Source organism: Arvicanthis niloticus, chromosome 3 (genome assembly GCF_011762505.2).
Source record: "Arvicanthis niloticus isolate mArvNil1 chromosome 3, mArvNil1.pat.X, whole genome shotgun sequence".
Lineage (NCBI taxonomy): Eukaryota > Metazoa > Chordata > Mammalia > Rodentia > Muridae > Arvicanthis > Arvicanthis niloticus.
The window spans coordinates 63486297-63507438 of NC_047660.1; the positions used below are offsets into that span (position 1 = coordinate 63486297).

General features: G+C 50.1%; 2 protein-coding genes across 5 annotated transcripts; both read left to right on the forward strand.

The window, feature by feature from the left end:
* Nucleotides 1–793: 793 nt before the first annotated feature.
* Ripk3 (receptor interacting serine/threonine kinase 3) lies at nucleotides 794–4854 on the forward strand. Of its 2 annotated transcripts, none has more exons than XM_076930966.1 (10): nucleotides 794–1013; nucleotides 1159–1383; nucleotides 1489–1798; nucleotides 2230–2381; nucleotides 2503–2549; nucleotides 2745–2912; nucleotides 3019–3086; nucleotides 3311–3652; nucleotides 3759–3819; nucleotides 4500–4854. In XM_076930966.1, the coding sequence occupies exons 3-10, from the start codon at nucleotides 1508–1510 to the stop codon at nucleotides 4607–4609; spliced, it is 1239 nt and encodes a 412-aa protein (XP_076787081.1). In that variant the 5' UTR covers nucleotides 794–1013; nucleotides 1159–1383; nucleotides 1489–1507; the 3' UTR covers nucleotides 4610–4854. The 2 variants fall into 2 exon arrangements, with proteins under 2 accessions (XP_076787081.1, XP_034354151.1); XM_034498260.2 differs by having other exon boundaries at nucleotides 1240–1383.
* A 965-nt stretch (nucleotides 4855–5819) lies between these two features.
* On the forward strand, nucleotides 5820–20813 carry Adcy4 (adenylate cyclase 4). 3 transcript variants are annotated; one of them, XM_034497144.2, is made up of 26 exons: nucleotides 5821–5981; nucleotides 6160–6350; nucleotides 7732–7929; nucleotides 8031–8192; nucleotides 8803–8952; nucleotides 9799–9947; nucleotides 10025–10136; nucleotides 10754–10881; nucleotides 11014–11172; nucleotides 11395–11527; nucleotides 11707–11880; nucleotides 14416–14450; nucleotides 14573–14659; nucleotides 14808–14877; nucleotides 15345–15442; nucleotides 16174–16258; nucleotides 16365–16502; nucleotides 17099–17203; nucleotides 17448–17632; nucleotides 17838–17922; nucleotides 18346–18504; nucleotides 19370–19516; nucleotides 19778–19885; nucleotides 20004–20118; nucleotides 20402–20526; nucleotides 20607–20813. In XM_034497144.2, the coding sequence occupies exons 2-26, from the start codon at nucleotides 6192–6194 to the stop codon at nucleotides 20751–20753; spliced, it is 3213 nt and encodes a 1070-aa protein (XP_034353035.1). In that variant the 5' UTR covers nucleotides 5821–5981; nucleotides 6160–6191; the 3' UTR covers nucleotides 20754–20813. The 3 variants fall into 3 exon arrangements, with proteins under 3 accessions (XP_076787079.1, XP_034353035.1, XP_076787080.1); XM_076930964.1 differs by lacking the exon at nucleotides 20402–20526 and having other exon boundaries at nucleotides 5820–5981; XM_076930965.1 differs by lacking the exon at nucleotides 5821–5981 and having other exon boundaries at nucleotides 6203–7136.
* Nucleotides 20814–21142: the final 329 nt, after the last annotated feature.

Sequence of the window (21142 nt, forward strand, 5' to 3'; positions counted from 1 at the left end):
GCACGCACACACATAAACACACACACACACACACACACACACGCACGCACTCAGGCACGCACACGTGCGCAGCGTGCCATGACATGCACCCCTCCCCCACATACATGGATATGCACACACATAAATAAATTTTAAGATAAATAAATAAGCCAAGCATAGTGATGTACACCTTTAATCCCGGCATTTAATCAGGAGGCAGAGGCAGATGGCTCTCTGTGAGTTTGGGTCAACCTGGTCTGTATAATCGAGTTTCCAGACTAACCAGGGCTACATAGATAGACCCTATCTCAAAAAAAAAAATTTTTTTTTTTTTAATAAATAACTATGGACTAGCTTGATGGAGCAGAGCTCAGTTCTAAACTATTTTCATACTTATTTGGCCAAGCTATTTAAACTGTAAGTACTTGGGTTTCCTCGTCTATACAAAAGAAAATATGGTTAATCTAAGATTAAAGAAGCCAGTATGTGTATCTGGCCCAAGACAAACCTTCCTAGGAGCATTACTCCGTGATTTTAGGAGAGCTGAGCCTGGGACCATAAAATCCTCCTAATCTCCATCCTCCCTTCATCAAAATGTGGCTGGCAAGTGTGGTTGGCTAAGGGGTTCAAGAGAGACTGGCTGCTGTGGAGAGTCATCGTTCCTGGATGGTGAGGACTCCTTTTGTGGCATGCCCAGTGCCCAGTTACTTCTCAGGTGGAAGCAGTTTCAGGCAAGTGCACAGGAAGTAGCCCCAAGGTTTTGCCTGCCCCACCCCAGGGGGCGGGATCGCAGAAGTGCCCTCTGTCTTTAAAAGGGAAGTTGTTTAGTCACTCATTCAAAGTTCGGGGGAGCGACCTGGGAAGCGGAATTCGTGGCCTGACCCTCCGTGCCTTGATCAATTGGTTGTTCCTTTTGCAAACCCTGCCTTCCTCTCAGTCCAAACTCTCAGCCGTAGACGTCGTGGTTCCAGCTCCATCTGTGCACACATAACTCCAGGAAGCCGCTAGCTCCCGATGTCTTCTGTCAAGTTATGGTGAGTAGGGAGTGAGCTGTGTCTCCGGCACACCCACCCAGGTTGCCTGGGGACACACTCAAAGGGCGCCTTTGCCGAGGCAGGGGACAAAGCTGGGGGTGAGGCGGGCAGCAGTGGAGAGGCTAGACACGCTGCCCACGCACAGTCACGGAATCGCGGAGCTTTGGGGACAGAGGATGCGCTGACCTAGAGATGAGCCCCCTACTGGATGAGAACCTTCTCTCAGGCCCAATGGTGCGTCATCGGTCCCTCTGGTGAGCCATGAGGAACTGAAGAAACCGGAGTTTGTGGGCAAAGGAGGTTTTGGAGTCGTGTTCCGGGCACACCACAGAACATGGAACCTAGATGTAGCAGTCAAGATCGTGAACTCGTGAGTGACCCCAGCTGTAGGCAGAGTGTGGTCAAGAAACCTGAATGGGGCAAGGTTGGGATCTTCCAGAGCCCAATCCAATTTTGGCCCCCTTTCGGCGTGTAGGAAGAAGATAGCCAGGGAGATGAAGGCCATGGTGAATCTTCGTAATGAGAACGTTCTGCTCCTGCTGGGGGTCACTGAGAACCTCCCGTGGGAACACATGTCTGGGCAGGGTCTGGTGACAAGATTCATGGAGAATGGCTCCCTTGCAGGGCTGCTGCAACCCACATGCCCTCGGCCCTGGCCTCTCCTCTGTCGCCTGTTGCAGGAAGTGGTGCTGGGAATGTGCTACCTACACAGTTTGAACCCTTTGCTCCTGCACCGGGACCTCAAGCCCTCTAATGTTCTGCTGGACCCAGAGCTCCACGCCAAGGTTAGTTCATCTACAACCCAGTGAAGGCTTGGGACCATGTTAAATCCCCACCACCTGCAAGACTACACAGGTGACAAGATCCAACTAGGAGTTTTATTTCTAGTCATACCAAGTGACTCTCCTTACCAGCGGCCCGCCTTACCTCCCCCACTCCCCCCCCAGTCAGTTCCATAGGCCTAACACCCCCATGCCCCCCACCTCCCACCCCCACCGTGGACCCAGGCTCACTTATCTCAGGCCTGCCTCCCATCAGCAGCTCAGATCTCCTGCTAAGGTTTCAATGATGCTACCTTTCCTCCTTTGGTCCTCCATATCACCCTCCAAAAAGCTGAGGCTGAATCTTCTGGGGCAAGAGAGGAAAAAAAAAAAAAATCTCTGGTCCCCTTCATCTAATACCTTCCTTTTCCTTTCCCTTTTCCTTTCCTTTGCAGCTAGCAGATTTTGGCCTGTCCACATTTCAGGGAGGGTCACAGTCAGGGTCAGGATCAGGATCCAGGGACTCAGGGGGCACCCTAGCTTACCTGGCCCCAGAGCTGTTGGATAATGTCAACGTGAAGGCTTCTAAAGCAAGTGATATCTACAGGTAAAGTATCCACCCCAAGCACACTCCAAATTTCTATAACTATTTGGGCCTTCAAAAGGGTATGACATGGAAAAGTTGTCTTGCCAGAGGCCCTCTAAGCCTCCACTTTGTGTCTGTGCAGCTTTGGGATCCTCATGTGGGCAGTCCTGGCTGGAAGAGACGCTGAGTGTAAGCTCTAAATGGAGTCTTAGCTCAGGTGCCTGAAAGCACCTACAACCCCAGAGCCCTCCCTTTTACCCTGACCTACTAAGACTGCCCTCTTCCCACCTTACCTCTTGCTTGGATGACTCTCCCCACTCCTGTCTGTGATAGAATGGGGTGTCTCCTCATTTCATGAATTCCTTTTGTTATCCTCAACTCCAGTGGTAGACAAGATCTCACTAATCCGTGAAGCAGTATGTAGCAGACAGAGACGTCCTTCGCTGACAGAGCTGCCTCCAGACAGCCCTGAGACTCCCGGCCTAGAAAGACTGAGGGAGTTAATGGTGCATTGCTGGAATTCTGATCCTAAAGACAGGCCGTCCTTCCAGGGTGAGTTAGCTGTGTCTCTGGCAACTAGGATAGGCTTGGGTCTTCAGCAGGGAGCTTTCCCAAGGAAAGACGCCCGACTCATACACAACTTGCTGTTGTCTTTCAGACTGCGAACCAAAAACCAATGAAGTTTACATCCTGGTAAAGGACAAGGTTGATGATGCTGTCTCTGAGGTGAGTTTCTAACACTGCCTTCCCACCCAGGAACTGTTCGGGAATGGCACAAATGGCTCCCTCAACCATCCAGTTTATCTCCACTGGACACCATTATTTAATACTTGACCATTATTTCCATTCACCCAAACCTACTCCTTAGTCTCCAGAGACCAAGAAAATATTCACTGGGGCTTCCTCTGTCTGCCCCAGCTCCTGACAACAAGGTCCTCCTGTCTGCACAGGTAAAGCATTATCTGTCTCAGCACAGAAGCAGTGACAGAAAGTTGTCTGCCAGAGAGCCAAGCCAAAGAGGCACAGAAATGGATGGCCCAAGGGATACCACAGTTTCTGAAATGCTGGACCACCTGCATTTGGAGGAGCCTTCTGGACCAGTTCCTGAAAAATGCATAAGCCTTTCTGAGAGGAAAGCACAGGAAGCAGCAATTGGGCATGCCACACCAGCAAGGTCATCTTCTGACACAGTGTATGGTCCTCAACAAATTCCACATACTTTACCCTCCAGAGGCACAGCACCTAGGCCAGTCTTTACTGAGACTCCAGATCCTGACCCCCAAAGGAATCAGGTGAGACACTGACAAGACTGGAGCATGCCCTCTCGCCAAGGAGAACTGTATAGGGATGAGACTGGCCTCTTGAATAGAAAGCCTGAGAACTCTGTGTTGTTTGCAGGGAGGTGGAAGACACGGCACTCCTTGGTACACCTGGACCCCAGAGCCAAATCCAATGACAGGTACCCATTCTTCATCCTCTGTTGCTCTCCCTGCTCAGCTCTCCCATCACCCTCTTCCTCAGCACCAGTCTACAGGCTGAGTTACTCTGGAGGTGGGAAGCAATGACTAGAGATTATCTAACCCAATCTGCCTCATTCAATACGAGAGGAACTTGACATCCACGAGGAGACGATCCCACTGAGGTCACACAACGAAAGTCAACAAAAGTCAGGATCGGCTGACTTTCCCAGCACCAGGTCCATGAGCCCCACAGTTCCTTTATTGCTAAGGCAGTCCAGAGAGTCTCCCCTCAAAGACACCCAAACAGCAGGCACTGCTCCTTTGAGTTCTGAAGAGGCACAGCTCATACTGGGACACAGTTGCTAGCAGGTAGAGACCCTGCATTTGCATTCCCCTGGGTGAACACAAGGTGCCCCCTCCCCAAAATGGTTTTGTTTTGTTTCATTTTGTTTTGTTTTGTTTTGTTGGAGACATGGTTTCTCTGTATAGCCCTGGCTGTTCTGGAACTTATTCTGTAGACCAGGCTGGCCTGGAACTCAGAAATCCACCTGCCTCTGCCTCCCAAGTGCTGGGATTAAAGGCGTGTGCCACCACTGCCTGGCTCCCTGAAGTGTTTGGTAACCTCCTCTTTCTTAACCTCTGAACCCTCTCACCACCACCACCTCTTTTCTTTTTAAAGGGTCTGTTATCCTCAACAACTGTTCTGAAGTGCAGATTGGAAACAACAACTACTTCGCAGCACAACCCAAGAAGGACCCAGCACCATTCGGCAGGGGTAGGGGCTGGTAGCCCTGCTACATGTAGACTTCAGAGAACACATGCAAGAGCCTGAGGCCATAAATGTACCATTCAGTGAGCCAGTATAATTAGTGTGGGAATAAAAGCACTTTCTAAGCAACCTGGACTGGCTAAGACAATCAATCCTTGCCACCTCCAAAACCTTGCAACATTCTTTGAGGACAGTTTACACATGCACCCAAACTGACTTTTGACCTATCTCCAAAAAGTCAATAAATATAACATGTTAACTATGAGTGAGTCTGAGGTGTCAATCCAGAGCATCAGGGATAAACAGCCAGGAGCTGGCTATGGGGGTGAGGGTGAGGGTGCGGGGGGTGGGGGGGGCTGGAGATGGTGCTACAGGAAAAGGGGATCTGGGGACTAGATAGAGGCAACCTCCTGGCTCATAAGGTCAGAGTCCAACTGGTGGCAGGAAGGAATCAGAGGCTTGGCTCTCTGATGCTCCAGTCTCAGGGTGGGGTACTTCCTCCAGAGCTCAGGGCTGGTACTACCCTAAGCCTAGACTGACAGGATACACGTTGGAGTCACACTACTCCCCTTTTCTCCTTGATTTTGAGCACTGGGCTTTGGGGCCCTGAAGGAGGGTGTCTGAGGAAATTCAGCGGCACCCCAGGCTCTTCAAACCACCAGAGTCCTGCTGCAGACTTCATGGACCTTGCTTTTTAGACATGGCAACGCGTTTGGGGTTTTTTGTTTTGTTTTGTTTTTTGTTTTGATTTTCCCTATCCAAGAATTGATAACTATATCCAGCAAAGAGGAGCACCAACCCCAGGAGCTGGAAATGGCCGGACAGTTGACACTTGGCCACACCAGAGGGACCAAGAATGAAAGGGAAATGCCACTCCTGCCCTCACCCACACCCTGGCCCCAGCTGGTACCAGGACACCGCTCCTCCCAGCCTTCTCCCAGGCTTTCCTTAGCCTCCCCAGTTCCAAATGTTGTGTCCTTATCTTGACACATCCCTTTTGGTCCCCACCCACCCCGTTACCTCTGTTACCTCATGTTTCTCCTCCGGCCTACAAGCTCTTCAATAAAGAAAGAGGAAAGGTGTGATTAGAGAACGTAATCTGGGTATGGGAAGCAGCCAGGGGAGTCCAGCTCCAGAACGGGAAGGGGCCGGCCTGTATCGCGGGGAAGTGGGAGGGGGCCTTGGCGCCAAGAGGGAAGTGCCAGTCGCCCGGCAGGTCCTGAGCCACACTAGTAAAGCAGCGAGGGTGAATGGCAGCCAGACCACCCAGGTTCCCTCCTGGAGCCCAGCTTTGCTGTGAGAACTTCAGGAGCTTAACACAAAGCAGAGAGTTGGTGGTAGAGGGAAAGTCTGGGGCCTCTTCTCTTCAGCTCCAGCCAGGACACTAGCACGGTACGTTTGTGGGAAGAATAAAGAAGTCCTGTCACAGCTGGGAGCCCTATGAGAGAGCACCTAGCAGGGAACCCTATTGCTGTTGAAAGCTTAGTGGCTTGGGTGAATGACTCCGGGAGGAGTGGAAAAACGCGGTGGGATGGGATGGGTTATTAACTCAGCGCCCTGTGGTCCCCAGGGCAGGGGCTCCGGGCTGGGGCGGGGGAGACCATGGCCCGCCTCTTCAGTCCCCGGCCTCCTCCCAGCGAAGATCTCTTCTACGAGACTTACTACAGCCTGAGCCAACAGTATCCACTGCTCATACTGCTTCTGGTCATTGTGCTCTGCGCGCTCGTGGCACTGCCTGCCGTCGCCTGGGCCAGCGGCAGGGTAAGACGGGCTAGCTGTGGGAGCCTGATCTAGGCAAGGACTGCCTCGGGCTGGGGACATTTGAAGATCTGAGATTTGCGAGGTTTTTTAGTTAATAATGTTTTTGCTGGGAACTGAAAAAGAAGTGGTGAGCCTCGTCATAAATTGTGACTCTGGGTACATGTGACAGAGCTCTAAGCTTAGTCTCTGGGTCTATACTAGGACTAGTAAGTCCCGAAGGCTTCTCGCTGCGGTCTATTGGTTCTATAGTAAATCCAACACCGGATTTTCCATTTTTCCAGAGAGGAAACTCTACTCACGTCCCTGGGGAGATTCATTTCCTGACTTTTTCTCTCCAGATTTGGGAATGTGGGGCTGCTAGCTGTGTCCACAGATTTCCAAAAGATAGTTTTTGCCTTCCTCCACCATTATTTTTCATTTTCATTCTGGACAAGAAAGGGGAAATATTCTGCTCTGGGTTTCCCTTTCACTCCTTGGAGGCAAGGTGGGGCCAGTGACTGGGCACAGCGAATCCCAGTCTACCCCAAGTCCTGAAAGAGGAGGGACAAAGGGTAGGGTAGTAGTACTGGGACTTAAAGGCCAGAGAAAAAGCAGGACTGAGAACTCAGTGTTGGGGTAACGAGGGGTTGCAGAAACTTGGGCTGCCTGGGTAAACGTTTGTGAAGTTTACCAGCACGGCTTCAGGAGAAAGGGATTCTTTCTCCCAAGCAAATCAGCCCTCCGGATGACATTCACTCTGAAAGCCAAGCAGATGCTACCGGCCTCTTTAACGGTGGGAAGAGTCAGGTAAGTGTAGAATCCCAGCACTTGAGAGATAGGGACAGGAGGACCAGAGTTCAAATTCCTTAGCCGTGGGGGAGTTGGAGACCAGCCCAAGCTACTGAGAGCCCCTGCCTCAAAACTAAACAAGTAAACAAGCAAGGGCACCTGTGATGCAGAAAGAATAGGGGGTGCATGGGGAGGGGCTTGCAAATAGCCAAGAGTAGCCAAGTCTTTTGGGTGGCTCTCCCTGGTCCCACTGCAATGTTTGAGATATATTAGCTGGAGCTAGGTGAGACCGCTGACCTTTGAGGTTTTAGAAATTTCTTTTGTTTCCATCTAATGTGAAAAGCATGTGTCAGTGGCCCCTGTTTTCTTGAGTGTGTTTTTTCAAAGGCATGAGTTCTCATCTTTCACCACGTGGATTCTGGGAATTAAACCAGAACATCAGATTTGGTGGCAAGCACCCTTACCCACTTTGCCATCTCACCAGTACACACGCACATGTGTTTCAGACACTTTGCTGAGCTGGATTGAAGGGCACCTAACTTGCTCCTTCTCACCTTGAGAGAACTTCAAAGTATCTCCTCCCAGCCTGGCTTCAGATACCATTTCTCCACAGGAGCTGACCTCAGATCCAAGCTTCCTAACAACTGTGCTGTGTGCTTTGGGTGGCTTCTCTCTGCTATTGGGGCTTGCTTCCAGGGAGCAGCAACTGCAGCGATGGACACGACCTCTTTCTGGCCTCATATGGGCTGCGTTGCTGGCTCTGGGCTATGGATTCCTGTTTACTGGGGGTGTAGTGAGCGCCTGGGACCAGGTGAGGAGAATCACAGCCAAGGGCTTGGGGGAAGATGGACCTCAAACTTAGACCCTGTGGCGCACAACCCCGGGCCTTCAGCTCCCCACACTCTTTTGCAGGTGTCTTTTTTCCTCTTCATCGTCTTCACCGTGTATGCCATGCTCCCCTTGGGCATGCGGGATGCTGCTGCTGCGGGTGTTATCTCATCCCTCTCGCACCTGCTGGTCCTTGGGCTGTACCTTGGGTGGCAGCCTGAGTCGCAGAGGGCTCTGCTACCACAGGTAAAAATGCAAGTGTTCCCAGAGCTGGCTCAGCTGCTTGATAATGCTGTGAGCATATGCTGAGCTGAGATTCAGGCAGGGCTCAACCCTTAAGCGAAGGATCCAAGCACAGATAAACCTCCCTATAGCGAACTCTTGTGTCGCTGCTACATCAGTGTACCATTCCTCCCTTAGCCAGAAGAGGGCACTATAGCCATGGGGAAATCAGCCAAGATTCTCTTGCAGGTACAGAAGTAAAACCTGGAGTATTCATGGGAAATGCTCGTGAATCAGAACTGGAGTAGTTTCTTGCAGCTGGAATGGGCTCAGGAGATGAACATGAAGGAATAGCATTCTAGGCAGAGGAACTATACATGCAAGATAGCTAAGTGGCCAGGTTGGCCCCGCAGCCAAGAGTCTACAGCAGAGAGCACAGAGGAGGAAAGCGACCAGCTCTCCCAGATGGACGACAGAGTGGCTCTGATTGTTCTGAGATACCCAGGTCCTTAACTGTAGAGGCAGGCTCTCCTCATCCTGTTCTTGGAACCAATCCCAACTACACAGATAGACTACCCCAACCCACTAGGGTGGGGGGAGCAGGACACTTTCTAAGCCTGGTCTTTGCCCACAGTTGGCAGCAAACTCGGTGTTATTCCTGTGTGGGAATGTGGTGGGAGCATACCACAAGGCCCTGATGGAGCGAGCATTGCGAGCCACGTTCCGGGAGGCTCTTAGCTCTCTGCACTCACGCCGGAGGCTGGACACTGAGAAAAAGCACCAGGTCAGTGGGACCTAAATGGCAGAAAGGGACAGCAGCTCAGAAAGAATAGCTTTTCAACACCTTCATTCTGAGTGGCTCTGGGTAATTCATTTGCCTTCCTCAAGTATTTTCCTCCTTTATATGAACTGTGACTATTGCAGCCCATAGAAGATTGCTAGGTACCAGTTGAAACCCAGTGAGGTAGCCGAGGGTAAGGCCCTCCATGCACAAGCCTGACAAGGTGAGTTCAGTTCCTAGAACCTAAGTAAAGGTAGATGGAGACAAGGGACTCTGCAAAGCTGACCTCTGACCTCCACCCATACACTCTGGCACATGTACCCACATATACTTACACTGTGCAATAATAATAAAATCGAATCTTAGCTGGGTGTGGTGGTATGCACCTTTATTATCAGCTCTTGGGAGGCAAAGGCAGTCATATCTCTATGAGTTTGAGGCTACCCTGGTTTAGATAATGAATTCCAGGCCATTCAGGAATACATAATAAGATACTGTCTCAAAATGATGATGATGAAGAAGAAGGAGAAGAAGGAGAAGAAGGAGAAGGAGGAGGAAGAGAAGAAGAAGAAGAAGAAGAAGAAGAAGAAGAAGAAGAAGAAGAAGAAGAAGAAGAAGAAGAAGAAGAAAGTTATTATATTATTTCAAATTTGGGTGTTGATTTTAGTCCCTAAAAGTGACCGGGACAGATTGGGGTGCTGGAGTCCTGCTGAGTGGACTGGAAGGGTCAGGGAGCTACTAGTAGGTGGCATGTAATGTGTGGGAGCCTGGGTAATTTGAAGGGCCAAGGTTCTTGGTTATAGGGCACAGCAGAGTAGGAGGGGTGTCATCCATGGGGGCCTTCTCCAGGAGCACCTCCTCTTGTCCATCCTTCCCGCCTACCTGGCCCGAGAGATGAAAGCAGAGATCATGGCCCGGCTGCAAGCTGGACAGAGCTCAAGGCCAGAGAACACAAACAATTTTCACAGCCTGTATGTCAAGAGGCACCAAGGAGTGAGGTATGAGGAAAGCCAGCTGGAGGGAAGGGGCCCTGGGCTGCAACCCTGGCCCCGTTAACATAGCTCCCCCTGTACAGTGTGCTGTATGCGGACATCGTGGGCTTCACGCGGCTGGCCAGCGAGTGTTCCCCTAAGGAGCTGGTGCTCATGCTCAATGAGCTTTTCGGCAAGTTCGACCAAATTGCCAAGGTCAGAGGGGTTTCCCTTCTCACCCAGGGGCCCTGGAATCCCATGTGCCAGGGAGCCTCTTGCAAGGAAAGCACCCATCTTCTAAGAAGTCTTACACTGGAGCCTGGCCAAGTTCCCAAATAACACAGTAGGAGTAGGACCCGCTCACACACACTCCCACTCAGGACTCTGTCCCCATCCCGAGAGAGACCTCTCCACATCTGACATCCTAGGCATAACACCTCCACATCTGTGCAGAGATTTCCAGACATTCTGACCTTGGGAGGCATTTCCAGGAGAAATTCTGTTGTCTATGACACAGCTTAGCACGTAATCAGACATGGTAGATGGATATATCCTAGCTTGGGGTTTGCCTCTATGTTCCTCATCCTGATACTATTATCATGTGCTGATATTAATGCACTGTACATATACCCAAACTGGGGAGAAACACACACTCGAGCCTTTGATTATTTCTTCTGATCAAGACATTGCCCGAGAGACCTCAGTCGACCCCATGTCAAAGACACCATAGATCTGACCTAGACATTCCAAACCTCAGAAGTTGCTCCCCAACTCCCTCCCACCCTTCTGGCCTCTAACCAGGTTCCTCTACACACCCACACACATACTCTCAGGAGCACGAATGCATGCGGATCAAGATCCTGGGAGACTGTTACTACTGTGTCTCCGGGCTGCCCCTCTCGCTGCCTGACCATGCTATCAATTGCGTGCGCATGGGACTGGACATGTGCCGGGCCATCAGGTCAGCTTGGGTGTGTGAGCAAGAGAAACTAAGAGCAATGGGTGTTGGAGGGAGTACAGGAGGCAGGGTGGCAGTCCTCCTTGAGAAAAGGGAAATCATGGCAACACTAAGCTTGACCCAAACTCTGCTCAGGAAACTTCGGGTAGCCACCGGAGTGGATATCAACATGCGTGTGGGTGTGCACTCGGGCAGCGTTCTCTGTGGAGTCATCGGGCTCCAGAAGTGGCAATATGATGTCTGGTCCCATGATGTCACGTTGGCCAACCATATGGAAGCTGGCGGTGTACCAGGGTAAGACTTACAGCCTGGAACAGCTACAGCAAATGACCAGTTGAGTCTCTCACATGCTGATATCCTGTGCCCTAAGACAAGTGCAGGGAAATTCTGAGATGTTGGGAAGCGCTTTTTGTAACATGGGTCCTTTCTTGAAGGTACTGCTCTGGGAATGGTCTTTGAAAGAAACTAAAGGTTTAGATGGTTTTCCTCCTGACACTCACTATTCCTTTCTTCCAGACGGGTGCACATCACAGGGGCCACGCTGGCCCTGCTGGCAGGAGCTTATGCTGTGGAAAGGGCAGACACAGAACACCGAGACCCATACCTTCGGGAGCTAGGCGAACCTACGTACCTGGTCATCGATCCTCGGGTAGAAGCTCAGCTTGGGCCTCACAGATTAGACCAAGCAAACCACCTAGTCAATAGAACCAGTCTTTTCTTTTATGCCAGAAACTGAGCTGCTCTGTTGTGATGTGGGTGGAGCAGGCCAATGAGGATGTGGGAGAGTGGGGAAATATCTCCTTTTGACTCAGACTTCTCATGTTCCAGGCTGAGGAGGAAGATGAGAAGGGAACCGCAAAAGGATTACTATCTTCTTTGGAGGGGCACACGATGCGTCCATCACTACTGATGACTCGCTATCTGGAGTCTTGGGGTGCAGCCAAGCCTTTCGCCCACCTAAGCCACGTTGACAGTCCTGTTTCCACCTCCACTCCACTCCCGGTGTGTACAACTTCATTGTGTGCCCCATGCTTAGGGGAAAAGAGTCTCCACTGTCCTGAGGCTCCACCCCCAGGCTCCCCTCACTCACAGTGAATTATTTGGTAATGTGTGGCATTCCTGAACTGCCTGGTTGCCCCACTCAGGGGTTCAGGCTTTCCCTTGCCCTCCCTTCCAGTTCACCTCAGAGAAACGCGAGCTCCCGTAGACACCATGCCCACAGCACCTCAACCTCCCCTTCCCCTGCCCCCAAAGGAAATAGCTACCTATGCCCCACTTCCTTCTGATTCAACGTACCCATCCCACCAGCAAACGCCTCTGTCAAGGCTCACTGCTACACTGTCCTGCTCTCTTTAATCCTTCCCAATGCTAAGTTTGTGAGCCATCCGGGCTGTGCCTCTATTCCTCATCACTTACATATGAGGCAAATGAGGTGACAGAAAAGAATTGCTCCTGGCCTTGAAGAAGAAAGGCATCGTGAGCATATGGTGCGGTGGCAGAGGAAAAGGAGTTGGCTTGCAGCTTATCTGGATGAAGCTAGGGCAGGGCCTCTTACTGCTGAACCTATTTATAAGACTTGGAGGTAACCTGTGCCCCACCCATAGTGAAGGCTGTTGAATCTCTCCCACACACAGCTTCTCAGGGTTGGTGCTCAGGACAGGGTCAGATCATGTTTCTAAAAGCATGTACCTCAGCATACTCTCCCCTGTTGTTTCTCCTCCCAAACCTGCTCCATACTCCAGCCACCTTTCTCAAGCTCTTCCAGAACATTCTCTCACAGAACAACCTGGTTGGGTTTTTGAGGCACCTTCAGAGACTTCTACATCATATCCCCTCTCCTTCCTTTTCCACCCAGTAGAAACAATTCTCGAGATCAGTAATCAGCAGATTTTCAAGGGCACTGGCAGCAGTATCTCTAGGGAGGACTTATTCTAAACATCAGCCTAGTGAAAGAAGAGGTCACAGGGGTTAAACAAGCAGGAGGAAGAGGAGGGAAGACTCCAGGACCCACACCCTGTTGCAGAATGAGGCCTCCAAGGTGTAAAGGGAGTAGTGTGTGGAGTTGTCCACAAGCCCAAGGCCCACGAGACAACCTTGCATGCAATTCCAGCAATAAAACGACCCAGCAGAGTGTTGTTGTAGATGCTAAGAAGGGTCAGAGTTGTGGGACAAGCACAGCTTGTTTGAGTGCCTCTCTTGATTGAAACAGGGCCTCATTAACCCAGAAACTGGCCTCTGAAGATTCAGGAAAGCCAGTCAAGTATTAGCAATTCCAGAACTGACCACTCTGTCTCTTTCCCTCCCTATTTCATGTATCTTAAGCTGGCTTTGAACTCACTACATAGCCAAGGGTGTCCTTAGAGTTTCTGATCTTCCTACCTCTACCTCTCCAGTGCAGAGATTCCAGGTGTGGTCCACTACACCTAGTTTTCTGTGCCGCTGAGGATCAAAGGCAGAGCTACATGCACTCTAGGCAAACATCTGCTTACTCCTAACAGCATGCAACTTTGGAGGCAGAGCAGCAATCGTGCGGAAATGTTCCATCCACTGTTCCTGTCACTGCCTCGTTGTTTGAGACATGACTGTACTATGTAGCCCAACTGGAAGCAATTCTCCTGCCTTGGGCCTCCTGGGTGCTGGAATTATATACCACACCAACCTGAGCTTCACATTTTTTGAATGCTTGAATGTCAGACACTAGTATAATTCTTGAGAAGGTGGAAATGAATAGATATTTTTCCTACTTTCATGTAACTTATAGACATAAGGAAATAGGCTCACAAAAGCTAAGCCTGGGCATATATGCCTGGGCGTATATGCATACCTAGCTCCTGTATCTAGTATCCGCCATCCCCCCCTCAGTGGAGGGTAGGAAAGGATGGTCAACATCTTTGCCCCAGACCATCCATTTCTCCCTCAGTGGGTGCTCTTTTATGCTTGGCTATCTGTATCTTTGCATATATTGTGTGTTCCTTTTGGCAAAGAAAAGAATGGCTATATGGCCATAATGAAGCTGATTTCCCTTCCATTTCTTTCTTCTCCATACCTTGTCATCTACCTTGACCAGCTGTCAGCTCAGCATAGCTGACCTCACAAAAGGTCAGAGAGGGGTCAATATTTTCTGTATAGTCATCTCAATTCAAGGCAATGGATTTTTTTTTTTTTTTTTTTTAGCATTCAAGGATGATAGGAAAGTCCCTGCCATTAGAATCTGCAGTCTTCAGGGAGACACAGAACTAACAGCCACCCAAACCTAGAGCAAATAAAGGGTTTCCCCGCTAAGTGATGTTCTCTAAGAGGAAACAAAAGCTTTAAAGAGGCTGGAAGTCTACAGAGTTACGAAGATATATAGTTTGAATGCTCCTTGCTGGGTAGGTGGAATTTAGTATAGGATGGAATGGAGTCCATTAGAAGCAGGAGAAGCAGCCAGATCAAATGTATACGGTCAAGAACGTATGTGGAAAATGTGATCGGCTCACAGTCTGTCTTGAAGAGGAAGGAAGCTCACCACACCCCCACCATGTGTTCTTCCCACAGGAGAAAGCCTTCAGCCCCCAGTGGAGCCTGGACCGGTGAGGAGCCCTCAGCTTTGACAGTGGGGGGGGGGGGGGTACACTGGGTGAGTCCTCCTTAGAGGACTGCTTTGCTTTGTCTGGGCACATTTGAGCTAACAGGCCTGGCTGTCCCTGTGCAGGAGCCGCACCCCCCGTGGGCTAGATGACGAGCTGGACACTGGCGATGCCAAGTTCTTCCAGGTCATCGAACAACTCAACTCTCAAAAGTATGAAAAACAGAAGGCTGTAAGCCCAGCGGAGGTGTGGTGGAGGAGGGTGGGTTCTCCCCTGAGGGTCTATTAGGGAATCGAGGCCCTCCGCCTTCCTTGTCCTGCTCCATCCCACCTGACACGGACACTCCCTTCCTCACACCAGACAGTGGAAGCAGTCGAAGGACTTCAACCTCCTGACGCTGTACTTCAGAGAGAAGGAGATGGAGAAACAGGTGGGCTGGAGGGAGGAGCACCAAAAGACTCCCCAGCCTTGGCCCTTGCCCCTGGGAAGGTTTAGGACTTCTATCCCTACCTGCCTTTCCAAGATCTGCATCGTTTTCTGACCCTAGGATGAGGGGATTGTGCCTCTCATAGGAAAGTCATGCCAGGTGTGTGGTACAGACCTGTAACTAGGTGGCAAGGGCAGAAGGATTGGGAGTTCAAGGTCAACCTGAGCTACACAGAGTGCCCGAGGCCAACCTAGGTTACATGACAAAAAAAAAAAAAAAAAAAAAAAAAAAATGTCATCTGGAGAATGAGTTATTTGGGTAGGTAGTAAACAGAATGGGGATATCTTGAAGAAAACTGGCAGGACTACATAGATGAATTGGAGGGCAGAGAGAGAGGCTGGGGACCCAATCCTTGCCTGGGGTTGATACCTTCCCGACCATGCTCAATACCAATACCCCTTTGCCTCCAGTATCGGCTCTCTGCACTCCCTGCCTTCAAATACTACGCAGCCTGCACCTTCCTGGTTTTTCTGTCCAACTTCACTATCCAAATGCTGGTGACAACCAGGTGAGATAACTTCAGGCAGCAGTGGAACTGCCTCTTCTGTGTAGAACACTTTGCCCTTCCTGACCCATGACCCATACTTTCTTCCTTTGATACTTTCCCCTGCACTTCAGACTCTCACCCACATCCTCTGGAAAATAGGTAATAATCTCAGTCCTCATCTTAATGAACCCCTTGGGGCTGGGGCTGTAACTGAGTGTCAGAGAGCCTGCATCTATTTCATGAGCCCTTGGGTTCAGTCCTTGAACAACAATAACAAAAAAGTACATCCTGACCACTTTCAGTCCCTTGTATCTTTAAACAATATCAGCGTCCCCATGATACTGTGTTCTTATCGAGAAGCCCAAATCTCACAGCAAATGACTAAGATCTAAGATAAACCCTCAAGCCTAGTCTACTACTTTGAAGAGTAAGGTCTTGTTCAACATTCAGAGGGTTAAAGGGCTTCACCCCAGAGGTCGATCTGATTCAGCGATGGCCACTCTTGTGAACCCTCTGCCTCCTTCAATGTTGTCCAGACTTTATCAGTTCCTATTCCACTGAAATACAGCTCTGGACTGTTCATTTGCCAGAACATTATGTCCTACCTTGTACCCCCCCCCTCCAGTGACTAGTCTGGATACCTGAGACTACTTCCCTCCCCTAACCCCTATCTCCCAACCAGATGGCAGGCGCAGCCTCTCACAGCAGAGCTCATTCTGGCACTTTAGAGCCTCCCTCTTGTCTTCTCTTAGGCCCCCAGCTCTGGTCATCACCTACAGCATCACCTTCCTTCTCTTCCTTCTCCTCCTCTTCGTCTGCTTCTCAGAGCACCTGACGGTAAAGAGGTCTGGGGAGAGGGGGAGTGACAAGCTGGAGCCCTAGCCTTGACCTGGCTTGAAGGAGCCCCAGCCCCACAGTCATTACACCTCTTCTCCTTCCACAGAAGTGTGTCCAGAAAGGACCCAAGATGTTATACTGGCTGCCTGCACTGTCTGTTCTGGTGGCCACACGGCCAGGATTAAGAGTAGCCCTGGGCACAGCCACTATTCTCCTGGTGTTCACTACGGCCATAGCCAGCCTGGTGAGGACAAAGGGGGTTCTATCTACCACCATCAGGGCATATTGGACCTGTTGGGGGCTGGAAGGGAATCCCTGGATATAGAATGACAGCTGATCTAAGACCAAAGGATGCTGGGAGGGGTGTGTGTGTGTGTGTGTGTTCTACCCTCCAGGATCCAGGAATAATCATTGTTAACACTTAGTTGAATGTCCTTTCTATCTTTTCTGCCTCTGTAGGCATACACCATTCTTAACTTACTTGGCTAAGTTTACAGAATTTATAATTGTTCCTAGAATTTAATAGAAATCATCCCCCAGCCAAATTACAAAACTAAATTAAAAAAAAATAAGGAAATGAAAAAAAGGAAGATTGCCTAGAGTGGTTAAGTAGTTGGCAAGAGCTGACTGGTTTGATGACATACTAGTATTCATAACAATTCTCACAATCCCTCCTGCCAGTAAGGACCCATCTGAGTTCTCTTAACCAAACAGGAGTAGCAGAATATGCCCCCTTTTTAGGAGGCTGGCTTTAACCCATCCCTAGCTCAGGTGAAACCCAGCTGAAGCTTTCTTTGTGCCCAAGGCATTTACTGCCCTTCAGCTCATCTCCTTCCGTAGCTCTTCTTACCAGTATCATCAGACTGCCTGGTTTCCAATGTGTCCTCTGTGGCTCTCAATGCTTCCTGGGAGCTGCCAGGATCCCTGCCGCTCACCAGCATCCCGGTGAGTGTTTTTGTACAGCCCTGGGTCTCCTTCCCCATACCCTTCCCCATTAGTCCCCAAATTCATAAGCTAAAAAACACTCCATCCAAGAGACATTAGACATATCTAGTATCTATTTCTGTGAATGACAGCCCTATTTGCCCAAGAAACCCTGTGCCCTGGGAGAATGGGAACCCTAGGCATTCTCCCAGTACATCTAGGGCTTGTGCCTACTTCTGACCACCTTTCCCGCCCGGCCCTACAGTACTCCATGCATTGCTGCGTGTTGGGTTTCCTCTCCTGCTCCCTTTTTCTTCACATGAGTTTCGAACTGAAGCTGCTTCTGCTTCTGCTGTGGCTGGTGGCATCTTGTTCCCTATTTCTGCATTCCCACGCCTGGCTGTCCGACTGCCTCATTGCCCACCTTTATCAAAGCACTTCAGACTCCAGGTATGTACAGTCACAGGACACACGTGCTCTAGCCCTTGGGAGTGTGGCTAAGATAGGATGCAGCAGACTGTCCTTATCCCACAGACCTGAACCACCCACAAGCTGAAGGGCAAAGGGGTGCTGAGGGCTCTGTGGGCACTGGGAACAGGAAGGAGGCCATCAGGACAGGAGAGAGCAAGGAACAAACCTGACTGTCATCTCTCAGGCCAGGGGTACTGAAGGAACCCAAACTGATGGGAGCTATCTACTTCTTCATCTTCTTCTTCACGCTCCTTGTCCTGGCTCGGCAGGTACATCTTTTAACTCAGTCTTCCAGGATCTCTCTGTGAATGGCTGAGGCTGGGGCCCCATATTGGTAATTTGTCTTTCTCACCTCAGGGCTAAGCCCAAGTAATATATCCACAGGAAACATCCAAGAGAGAGTTCCGTCTCCGTTTCTTACTTCTCCACTCTCTAAATACCTCAAGTTCTTACCATCAGGCCCCTCCGCCCCTCCCCTCCTACCCCCCAGATCTAAGAAAAACCATGGTTACCAAAAATAAATAAATAAATAAATAAATAAATAAATAAATAAATAAATAAAAGTCTGCTGCTGGTTCTATTGAACCTAATTTAAAATAGACCCTAAAAGCCATCTCTCTCCAGGACAGTTGTACCTCAAACCTCATTTGCTGGGTGTGGGGGTTACTGGGGCCACTTCTCTATCACTCTAGAATGAATATTACTGCCGCCTGGACTTCCTGTGGAAAAAGAAACTGAGGCAGGAGCGAGAGGAGACTGAGACAATGGAGAACCTGACTCGGCTCCTGCTGGAGAATGTACTCCCAGCCCACGTGGCCCCCCAGTTCATCGGCCAGAACCGGCGCAATGAGGTGACTCCCAGCCCCATACTCCAGAGCCCCAGATGCCACTGGGACTAAGCTTGGATGAAACTCTTGGATCTTATTCATCCTTCCTGGGTTCCCCAAAGAGTGGGTCAGGTAGTCTGCCAAGCCCCTGTCTTGTCAGAGCACAATCTTGGACTTTGTCCTTGATGACCACAAAAATCTGTGCTTCAAGTTTTTGTTTATAAGAAACAACTTTTGGACTAATACCTCAGTGGTAGATCTTGCCTACTGTGCAGGAGGCCCATGGCAGGGAACAGAGGAGGCGGGGAGGAAGAGGAAGAAGAGGAAGAGGAAAAACGCAAACAGGAATCTTTCTAAGCCATGACCATGCCATCCTTTCAAAAGCCTAGTCAAATAGTGATAGAATTGTCTGAAGAACAGTTCGCCCAACCCTCCAGCTCTGCACTACTCAATACATGGTAGCTGTTAGCCATCTGTGGCCATTCAGACTTAAATTTTAACTAATTAAGATAAAAATTTACTTGAAAAAACAAAAATAAAATAAAGTAAAAATTTAGTTCTCTGGGGCTTAATGAGTAAAATCCTGGCAATGTGGAACACACATAAAGGTAGAAGGAGAGGATTAACTCCTAAAAGTTGTCCTCTGAGCTCTACACACAAGCTGTGGCATTCAGATAGACAGACACACATATACACACAGATAGACACACACACACGCACACAATTAACTTAATTTTTTTAAATAAATGGGGCCATTTGGTACCTTCTCTTCACACCCCGAGCCCTGCCGTAGCTCCTCTCCGGTTCAGCCCTCTTCAATCCTATTCCCCTGGGTAAAGCATGAGGCTGCCGGCCTAGGAGCTGAGTCTCCCCCTCCTCCTGTTTGTAGGACCTCTACCACCAGTCGTACGAATGTGTTTGTGTCCTCTTTGCATCGGTCCCAGACTTTAAGGAATTCTACTCTGAGTCCAACATCAACCATGAGGGGCTGGAGTGCCTGCGGCTGCTGAATGAAATCATCGCTGACTTTGATGAGGTCCAATCTCCTGTCAGCTCTTCCTCTCACTTCGCTCTCCTGACCATGAGGCCTAGCCTACTCTCCCGACATCTCTGACCCTCCCTGTCCTCTGATGCACGAGTTCTATCCCTCCGTTGCCCATTACCAACCATCTCCTTCCCACCATCATCTCCAGCCCTACAAGCCTGGTCCTTTAGCCTCCAAAGGCCTGTGGCAGGCTTATGGAGAAGGGAAGGTGAAAGCAAGAGAGACAGGAAACACAGCCTCTTCTCTCTACAGCTGCTCTCCAAGCCAAAGTTCAGTGGAGTAGAGAAGATCAAAACTATTGGCAGCACCTACATGGCGGCCACAGGCTTAAATGCCACCTCTGGACAGGATACACAACAGGTACAGTAGCCCTTTCCAATCAACCCTATTATGGGCCTCCATTGGTGGGCTTATTCATAAGGTAGACTTTTTTCTGTGCCCTCATTGGCCCATCATGGTGGGTGGACCCAATTACCAGGATGCTGAGAGAAGTTGCAGCCACCTGGGCACCATGGTGGAATTTGCAGTGGCCCTGGGGTCTAAGCTGAGCGTCATCAACAAGCACTCATTCAACAACTTCCGCCTGCGTGTCGGTGAGGGACCTCCTTTGTTGGAGCAAGATGGTACCTCCTCTCCCCTCTCTGAGTCCTTCATTAGCTGCTCTCCAGCTCATCCCTGGACACCCCCTCTTCAGACTTATTCCCTTGGCTAAAGCATGAAGCTGCTAGCCCAAGAGTTAAGAGAGTCACTCTTCCCTTCCCTAATCCACTCTCCTCCAACCCCAAAGACTCTCCTTATAAAACCACCTGACCTTTCCATTTCCCCTAATCTTCTTCTCCAGTGTGCCTCCCCATCAAAGCCTACGTTTCTTGTCAGGGTTGAACCATGGACCAGTAGTAGCAGGGGTGATTGGGGCACAGAAGCCACAATATGACATCTGGGGGAACACAGTGAATGTAGCCAGCCGCATGGAGAGCACAGGAGTTCTTGGCAAGATCCAAGTGAGAATCACGTTGGAGGCATGGGGGAGGGAACAAGGATAAGGCCACTCTACACCCCCTGGCCCCTCTTCCAATTGCAGGTGACTGAGGAAACAGCGAGAGCCCTGCAATCCCTGGGTTACACGTGCTACAGCCGAGGCATCATCAAGGTCAAAGGCAAAGGGCAACTCTGTACCTACTTCCTGAACACAGACCTGACACGAACGGGATCTCCCTCAGCATCCTAGGCACCTGAGTTCCCGACCTCTAAGAGCCTCAATAAAATGTCTCTAGGCATCTGAAGCCTATGAATATGGCACCGTTTCTTTCCTAGCTGTCTTCCTAGGTCTCTGTTTCTGGGGGGATCTTGTTTTACTGGGGTTTGCTTCCAAGAGATGGCAGGTACTGATGCTCAGAATTCTAGATGATAGCATCTGATGACCGGAGTCCCCGGTGAGACTTTCTTGGGAGATAGAAGAAAAGCCATATCCCAGGACTCTGCTAAGAGGATGAAGGCCACTGGCAGGAAGTTAGGTTTGAACAATCAAGGATACTCACCATGAACGTCAGCAAAGACGTTTCACAAGAGCTGGTTTTCTCAGAAGGTCCCTGAGTCATGACTCCGGAGTGATGAGCT

Coding starts and splice junctions, on each gene's coding strand:
- Adcy4 (XM_034497144.2), top strand. CDS start 6,192: ATGGCCCGCCTCTTCAGTCCCCGGCCTCCTCCCAGCGAAGATCTCTTC. Junction 11,528..11,706: donor ACCTGGTCATCGATCCTCGG/GTAGAAGCTCAG, acceptor CTCATGTTCCAG/GCTGAGGAGGAAGATGAGAA. Junction 20,119..20,401: donor CAACTTCCGCCTGCGTGTCG/GTGAGGGACCTC, acceptor GTTTCTTGTCAG/GGTTGAACCATGGACCAGTA.
- Ripk3 (XM_034498260.2), top strand. CDS start 994: ATGTCTTCTGTCAAGTTATG. Junction 1,799..2,229: donor ACCCAGAGCTCCACGCCAAG/GTTAGTTCATCT, acceptor TTTCCTTTGCAG/CTAGCAGATTTTGGCCTGTC. Junction 2,382..2,502: donor AAAGCAAGTGATATCTACAG/GTAAAGTATCCA, acceptor GTGTCTGTGCAG/CTTTGGGATCCTCATGTGGG.